General features: G+C 34.0%; 1 protein-coding gene across 2 annotated transcripts; it reads right to left on the bottom strand.

The window, feature by feature from the left end:
- On the bottom strand, window positions 1,024-7,228 carry LOC104758691 (probable LRR receptor-like serine/threonine-protein kinase At1g53430). Of its 2 annotated transcripts, XM_010481600.2 has the most exons (23): window positions 6,947-7,228; window positions 5,828-6,005; window positions 5,655-5,726; window positions 5,476-5,544; window positions 5,305-5,376; window positions 5,149-5,220; window positions 4,991-5,062; window positions 4,829-4,900; window positions 4,692-4,763; window positions 4,538-4,612; window positions 4,388-4,462; window positions 4,223-4,294; window positions 4,069-4,134; window positions 3,936-3,995; window positions 3,801-3,839; window positions 3,671-3,720; window positions 3,212-3,582; window positions 2,921-3,119; window positions 2,675-2,821; window positions 2,435-2,556; window positions 2,149-2,359; window positions 1,829-2,066; window positions 1,024-1,740 (listed from the first exon to the last, which is right to left on the bottom strand). In XM_010481600.2, the coding sequence occupies exons 1-23, from the start codon at window positions 7,200-7,202 to the stop codon at window positions 1,125-1,127; spliced, it is 3,276 nt and encodes a 1,091-aa protein (XP_010479902.2). In that variant the 5' UTR covers window positions 7,203-7,228; the 3' UTR covers window positions 1,024-1,124. The 2 variants fall into 2 exon arrangements, with proteins under 2 accessions (XP_010479902.2, XP_010479903.1); XM_010481601.2 differs by lacking the exons at window positions 5,476-5,544; window positions 5,655-5,726; window positions 5,828-6,005; window positions 6,947-7,228 and having other exon boundaries at window positions 5,300-5,354.

Genomic DNA, 8,659 nt, shown 5'->3' with positions numbered 1-8,659 from the left:
TAAATTTTTTATATCAAATTTTATCCATCAAAAAAACCACTTATACATTTTTTTATTTTTTGGAAAAAAATTTATATTACCTCTACTATTGTATATCTACTTATTTACCTATATTTTATATTTTTAAACATGTTAAATATGGGTTTTTCAATTCTTATGGGCAATTTTGGAAAAATGACCATTTTCAAAAAAAAGTGTATATGGACAATTTTTTTTTAGTGATCCTTTATTTCCAATTTTCCCAAAAAAAAATCTGACTTTGGTCTTGCGGCTCTTGCCAAGCTTGATGAAGAGGACAACACTGACTCACATTAGCACTCGAATAGCTGGAACATTGTAAAGTGTAAAATCAATAGTCAAAAAGTCCATGGAAAAGGTTATTCCATGCAAGATTAATTTGCTTATATCACACAACACATTAATCGTTTGCAATATTTTTACAGCGGTTACTAACAGATAACGCTGACGCTTACAGCTTTGGTATTGTAGCTCTGAGATACAACGAGACGGAGAAACTTGAGGATGCTTCAATCCATAGAGAAACAACGAGACTTGAAAACATGAACACAATGAAAAGTATTATGAAATTAATGATAGGGCAATAGATAAGTACGAGCATGATCATGTGTGATCAAAGTAAATCATCATCAGATCATTAGCAAGTTTGTGTAAATAACAGATTAAGATGAAACTCAAAGAACTGTCTTTAGATTTCCAGAAACAATCTGAGTTCTTAGATACAAGTCAGAGAGAGAGAGAGAGAGATGTGGGAATCAATCTTTTTTATAAGTGTCAAAATAGACAAGCAGAGAATCCTAATGTAACTACTTACACACAAGATTTACATTTGGTTCTTCATTTCCTTTTTTTGTCTTTTCAATTGTTCTTCATCTTAAATCAATTTTCTTCCACAAAGTTGGTAGGCTCGCTTAGAACATACTTAGGTAGCTCATACTTTATTTTACTTTATTTCAAAGTATGCCATTTGAACTTTATTTTATTTTATTTTTTGAAAAATTTCAGTTTGTTTGTTATAAAATTTGATTGATATGTGTATATCAGGATGTGTTGGTTAATACTGTTGTGTCTGTAAAGTGATTAAAAGAATCTTAATGATTAACAATTCATGACTCAATCTTCACATCGGTAAGATCATCTAAAAGATTTTTCGACGAAGATGATGAACGTCCTTCTTCTTGCTGTTGTAGGCTAACATCTTTGCTAGGCTCGGAGAAGGAAGAATCGACCCACGGACCGTCCATCGAAGAGGAGCTTATGTGTTGTTCTCTGTTTCTCGCAAATGTTGAGGCTTGTGAATCGCTGTCTTGTGACAAAAGCTCAAAGGCCTTAAATCTCATTGCAGCTGAACCACTTGGATCAGCTTCACGTTTCACCAATGGTGGTTGGACATTGATTTTTCCTTCTAGCATTTTTACAACAGATGACATTGGTGGTCTCAATGTCGGAGATGGGTTTGTGCAGAGTAAAGCTATGTTCAACATCCTCATCGCTTCTTTCTTCGAAAAGCTTGTACCGAGATCAGGATCAACGAGTTCTAGAAGACTCCCTTGTTCTTGCAAGACATATGCCCAATCAAGAAGGTAAACGAACTCTTCTTTTGGTCTGTAATTTGTGTTGCTCTTTCCACTCACAATCTCTAAGCAGACAACACCGAAGCTGTAAACATCTGCCTTGTCTGTTAAGTAACCTCTCATTGCATACTCTGGAGCCATGTAACCTCTGCATATCAATGAAAATATAAATTCTTGTAAGTGTTAACACTCACATCTGCGATGAATTTTAGAAAAGATAAGTGATGAACCCTCACATTGTTCCTGCAATCCTTGTGCTGATATGTGTATTCTCTTCTTCGTCGAGTTTAGCTAGACCAAAGTCAGATATCTTAGCATTTAGAGACAGATCAAGAAGCACATTTGTCGCTTTTATGTCTCTATGAACAATCTTCAACCTTGATTCCTCGTGTAGATAATACAATCCTTTCGCAATCCCTAAGCATATCTTGTTCCTTGTTGGCCAATCCAAGTGAAGTCTCTGTTTTTCTGTGCCTGTTAAGTTAACCCACATGAGACTTTAGCTGAAAGATCAAGAACCTAAAACTATCTTTCTCAGATGGACAAGAAAACAAACCAAAGAGTGCGCGAGCGAGACTATTGTTCTCTAAGTACTCGTACACAAGCAAAAGCTCTTTCCCTTCAATGCAACAACCATATAGTTTCACAAGGTTTGGGTGTTGCAACGCAGAGATCATTCCGATCTCAGTCACAAATTCTCTGTTTCCTTGCTTAGATTTTGATGAAAGCTGCTTCACCGCTATGGTCATTCCATCAGCGAGAACACCCTAATAACCAAAACACATTATAACACCAAACTTAAAGAACTTGTGAAGATGTCAAACCAAAGCAATCATGATAACCTTATAAACTGGTCCAAATCCTCCTTCACCAATCTTGTTTTCTGGATCGAAGTTATTAGTAGCACGTTTGATTTGTTTCAGTGTGAATGATCCTGTCTGCAAATCAAGTCCCCTAAGCTCTTCTGATAACACGAAAAATTAAGATTTGAAAGAATCAATCAGTTCTTGAAAATGAGAAAGAGCATTTCTTGAAAGAAACAATCAGAATCTTGAACTATAGAATGATGTTTTCTTTCATACCATTTTCATCCACTTCTTTTTTTCCACCTAAGTAACCTGTAAGCCAGAGGATTAGAAGTACCAGCAACCCGAAAACCGCACACGCTGCAATTACAATGCCTGCAACTGCTCCATTGGACAATTCTTTTCCCGTATCAACCTTGAAATCTACAACAACAGGCAATATAGTATAGAGAGAACAATCACTCACTTACTCACACTAACATAATTTCAAACAGTTGAGAAAGATTTGGATAGGAAACTCACTTGGTGTAATCGTTATGGCAGATATGAGAGGCCCGTAAACACCTCGTGTTGGTATTCCGTTTGTGCCTTTTCCTGTCCATTGCAAATGAATCTCCAACGTACTTCCATTCACCTGAACATCATCAATTTGCATTGGGAACGGTTTACCAACTCCACCTGCTTTATCTGCTATGTTAAAGTCCCTCTCCAACAACTTCCCCTGCATAAGAGAATCTCATTTTGAACTCTGATCCAAGAAACTGAAACTTTGTTTTTGAAACAAAACTTGCTTCTTTGTTTTGCAAAACTTACTTGAACATAAATGTCGAATACTCGCCGCCCTAAGCTACTATAAGTCTGGTCATTTGAGAACATTATCTCTGCAAAATGGAGTTGCACTTTGTAACTTCCTTTTCTCATGCACAGTCCATAGTACTTGAGTGACTGTGGAGAGAGACGTGCTGTTTTGTAATACTCTGGAGTTGTATCATTGATCAATTTAAATTTGTCAGTTGCTAAGTAGGAGGCATCGTCATCGCCTAGCCAAACTCCAGAACTGCTGTATCCCCAACTTTCAGAGACGGAAGAAAAAGTTGATAGGCCTCTACTGTTCAAGTCATCCGTATACGTGTCTTTGCCAATCTTGAGTCTGCTTCCTCCACAGTTGATGAACAGGGAAGACTCTGCGAGAACCCGGAAACAAAAATGTAACTGGTTGTTAGCTAGGGGTTTCTTTCTAGGTAAGATTGAATCTTTGAGATGTACACTCACGTTCTGCATCTCCTGGACATGGAAGATCTTCTCTCAAGCACCATTGAGTACTACACAAGTAAAGTTGTTTCTATTTTGTAAGTATCTTTGTTTTTTGGGTTCGGAAAAGAGGGAGAAAAAGGAGACTCACGTGTTATCGGTTACTGACGGGTAGCTGGAGATCAAGTTCCTGAAAAATGTTAACCAATAGTGCTGATTAGAAAAACAGTGCTTACACAAAGTTACAGTTGAAAAATCACGGATATGAAACAAAAACAGTGCTTACACATCAAGCTGATTACAGCTTACAGTAGATGGCTGAGTGAAATTGTTGTCAGATAAATCACTAAGAAACAGATCAAGAAATTAATGACCCGAAATAATCATCAAAGTCGAGGTAAGTTAATTAGTTTGCTTACAGGCTTTCTTTACTGTTGATGAGGAACTGAGGAACTTGACCAGTCAATGAGTTATTATTCAGATACCTAAAGCAGCAAAGTAGTTAACATTCAGTTTTTGAAAGTAGTTAAGATGTATATCATCATCTTTATAAGGTGATGATTTAAAACTTACATAAACTTAATTTTCTCAAGATTCCGAAATGTGTCTGGAATTACACCGGTTAGCATGTTTGAGCTTAAATCTCTGCACACACACACATGTACATACTTTAATGTGAGGCCTTGGATCACATTATTAGCCTTTAAGCTGTGGATTAGAAAGAGATTTTTGACTTACAGTTCCTTCAGCACACTCATAGAGGTACCAATGTAATCCGGTATAGGCCCCCTTATCAAACAATTTCTTAGTACCCTGACGAAGTTGGTAGAATGTTAAAACATTGTTTGATGAAACAGAGTTTATAACTTGAGTTGAATCAACACTTACAATCGTTCTATGATCGTCATATTTTTCAGGTCTGGAAAAGAAGAGGCCGGTCCACCACGCAAATCGGTTATCCTCCTGATAAGAGAGAGAGAGAGCTTTATTAAGCTTAAAAGTTTTGATGATAAGGTAATTGTTAAACTCTTTGGTTACTTACAATTCAGTCAAGTTCTTCAAGTTTGATATTGAAGCTGGAATTGGACCTTCCATTGATGTGCCTTGAAGGTCTCTGCAGATTTAACAGTTTAGTCACTACAAATTTTACAGTCTTCTTTAGAAATGACGGTTACTCACAGCCTATGGAGCAGAGTCCAGTTTCCGATAAAATCAGGTATCTTGCCAGATAGAGAGTTTCCATCAATCCGACTGCAAAGAAACAGATGAAGCTTTTAGAATCAGTCCAAAGATTCCATCAATCCGACTGCAAGAAATCTCACTGTATGTATCTCTACTTACAAATCAGTCAAGTTCTTGAGATTGCTTAAGGACTCAGGGATCGGACCAGTGAAGTTGTTTGAAGAGAGTAGCCTGTATTTATAAATACACCAAATCACTAAGTAAAACTGAAATAACAATGAAGGGGAAAAAAAAAAGTATATAATAAAAGATCTTACAATCTTTTCAAGCTTCTTAAGTTCCCTAGGTTTGAAGGAAGTGGTCCTGTAAATAAATTAGCTTCCAAAACCCTGCAATTCGTTTTTTACATCCCTATTAGAATCTAAGTCAATTCTGGTTTTGACGAAAACAAGATAAGATATATGTTACATTACACTTCAGTAAGCGTAGTAATCTCTCCGAGTTGAGGAGGGAATGGTCCAGAGAGACGGTTTCCGATTACAGACCTTTTTAGTAAACAGAAACGGAAGAATCAGGACAACTTTACTATTATTAACACAAGAAAGAAAATGTAAAAATATATATGTGTTGCAGAGAATGGTTACAAGATTTTAAGCGGAATTTGAGACAATGTCGCAGGTATCGTTCCATTGAGAAAGTTCCGAGTAAGATCTCTGTAAGAAAAAAACGCAAGGGAAAATATAAACCGAAGATTGCTTGAGCTCCAAGTTTCAGACATTTTGTGAAGAATGAAGGAACTTTGAGAAAAAAAAAATGTGCTTACATCTGTTGAAGACTCGTGAGGTTTCCGAACTCATCCGGGAAAGTTCCAGGCAAGCTTAAACTTTTGAGCTGTCTGTTGATGAAAATCAAGAAGAGAAAGTTTTTGTCTTAGAAAACCATAACTCTGTTTCTTACTTGGAAAGTTACTGATGTGACAAATAGACATATACTTACATGTTTGTGACATGACAAACTGAGCTGGCATTGAAAGTACAGTCGCAGGTGATGTTGCTGGTCGGTGGGTTTTGCGATGAGCTGCCAACAAAGTTCCATTTTCCGTCGGAACAAGAAGTCCTCTCGATGTTCACTGTTTGGTTTTGTAGCTTTCTAAAGATCGTTCGCAATGTTTGAACTGCTCAAAAATGGTCAAACTTTGTATAAATCAGGAAAGTCCAATTAATGAATTAAAAATGAGAGATTAAACAACTACTATAATAAATCTCAATCTGAACGTCTCTGTAATTGACCCAACTTGCACATATTGAAAGAGATTTATTCGTTTACAACACATCTTTGAGAAAAATTATACATATATTATCTGGATGGGACAAATGATCATATATTAGACAGAAAAAAAAAATACTCAAAATTTTAAGATAAATTGTGTATTATTAAATAATTTAGACTAAGTTAGATACTAAAATTTTGAATTTTGTGAATTTCGGGTAATCCGAATTCGAACCCAAAATACCCGAACCGAATCCAAATTCTAGAAATACCCGAACGGATTCTATATCTCTAAATCCGTAAACCCGAAAACCTGAAATACCCGAACCGAACCCGAACGGGTATCCGAATGTCCAGGCCTACTAGAAGAAGGTCTTATAATAAAATGGTAATCATGATCCGATCGGTTTCATTTTATCATACATGAATTTGAGAGACATGAAAAAACGAAAAAAGTGTGTGTAATTTTAGTCAACTATGTGTACCTAATTTTTAAGCTTTTGCATCGTGCAACTATGACGACGACCCACACCATTCAATTATTGAGCGAAACTCAAATAAATCCATAGTAATCTTAGCAAAAATATTGTTTTTTCCAGCTTTTATTTGTCAAATATGACGAAAATTTACTTTAGAAATTTTAAACCTTATACGAAAAGCTAATAATGGATAACCTTTTAAAAATACGATCTCTTGTGGAATTTACAATCTAGTTAGTTTTTTTTTTTTTTTTATGTCTCAAGAACAAGAAGCATCGAATTATTGAAACTAAAGTCAAATTAGGTACTCAAAAATTGAAATCGAAGGAATTAATATGAAATGTGTGTGTGGATTATTGAGACGCACCTTCATCTTCTGGCAAAAGTGGTTGAGCATTTGATCCAAAATTTTCCAATAAGCAAATGAAGATGAGAAGAAGAGCATACACAACTTTCTCTGTCGAGAAGTTGAAAACCATCTTCTCGATTTTGTTCTGGGAAAAAAAACAAACAGACAAGACGTACGATTGAGAGCGAGCGAGAAAGAGATATAGAGGGAGTTGAGAGAGAAAGAGGAAGAAGAAAAAAAACAGTTGTATGATGATCTCATTTAGTGTGTTCATATATATAAATAAAATACACGTATCTCATATTCTCATTTCGTCCAGAAAAAAAACTCATATAATAAACAAATGAGAAAAAAAAATCCTGAAAATGTATTTTTAAGATATATGTACTTATATGTAGCCGCCAGAAATGAATAATTTGTGTGGGGTTTAACTGACTGCTTTCTAATCTTCATTTCTATTTTAAAAATAAATAGATAAATACATATTACTATTATCTTAAATATTTGATGAATTTAGTTTACTTTTCTTACACATTCTACATTTGTATTTGAATAAATAGTGATATGTTTCTGGTCTACATTTGATCTTAAAGAAATACATATTACTATATATTCTCTTTCTTACACATTCTACATTTATATTTGAATAAACATGGATTAACCAAGAAAGATCTACGAATTTTAATTATATAATTAATGTGTGCATGCATCATGTTGTATTTATTTTTTTAGATCAAAATTCAATAAATTTTAAAATTACTAATTTAATGCATATGAAAAAGGGATTATATTTACCAAATAATATGAAAGTGCTTATATTTATTTACATACGCTCCTAGCCTCCTACCCAGAAGGATCATCCAGGTTCGGCTTCCGCTGTTTCTGAGGAACATAATTAATTAAATTAAATTAAAGTATTATTATTGTAGTCAAAACACACTCTCTGTAGCTTTTTGTAAACTATTAAAACTTTATCTATAAACTAGAACAAGACCTTGTCTCCCCCATGCAAAAAGGTTAATTTTTCTACTTTGAACGTAGAAATGTTAAACAAATGACTAAGGGATATATGTTTTTCTTGACTGCTTTATTAGTTTTACTTTTACACATAGCTTTTAAATAAATAATTGATCTGTTTAATTTCAAGTTCAAGGCACCGGAGTCCAAAAGGATTGGCTGTGATTTTGTCTATAAGCAGCCATACGTACTTAGCCCAAAATCTTGATTGTTTATGGTTTATTAGAACTTAGTAGGTATAGAAAAAGATTTTTGTCTTAAAAGTTTATATAAATACATTTAATTTCTTTCACCTATTATGGATCTATATTTTAAAAAGTTTTAGCATAGTTATTCTGCTTGTAGTAATATTACATATTACTAGATTGACACCGTGCTCTTGAAATTCATTTTATTTATATTATATTTTTTATATAAAATAAAATTTATGTTATTGTTTTAAAAATCTTTTTTGGATAAAACATTATGCAATAAAATCATATGCTAAATATGAAATCTTGAAAAAAACACATATTTTGTAAGTTTTATATTGTTAATGATTCTAAATAAATATTCGTGCTATAACACTGGTTAAATTTTATTTTGTAATCTATCTTGTAACACACTATTTAACTTGTAACCAATAATCTATCAATTTCGTAATCTATCTTTGGTTAACGTTGTGATCTATCGATCAAATCTGTGGAAAATAAATTTGTAATATTGTGTTTAAAA

This window comes from Camelina sativa, chromosome 17, assembly GCF_000633955.1.
Source record: "Camelina sativa cultivar DH55 chromosome 17, Cs, whole genome shotgun sequence".
In the NCBI taxonomy this organism is placed as follows: Eukaryota; Viridiplantae; Streptophyta; class Magnoliopsida; order Brassicales; family Brassicaceae; genus Camelina; species Camelina sativa.
This window is presented reverse-complemented; position numbering and strand designations above follow the sequence as displayed.

Coding starts and splice junctions, on each gene's coding strand:
- LOC104758691 (XM_010481600.2), bottom strand. CDS start 7,202: ATGAACACACTAAATGAGATCATCATACAACTGTTTTTTTTCTTCTTC. Junction 2,557..2,674: donor AAAAGAAGTGGATGAAAATG/GTATGAAAGAAA, acceptor TCGTGTTATCAG/AAGAGCTTAGGGGACTTGAT. Junction 2,067..2,148: donor TCTCGCTCGCGCACTCTTTG/GTTTGTTTTCTT, acceptor TTAACTTAACAG/GCACAGAAAAACAGAGACTT.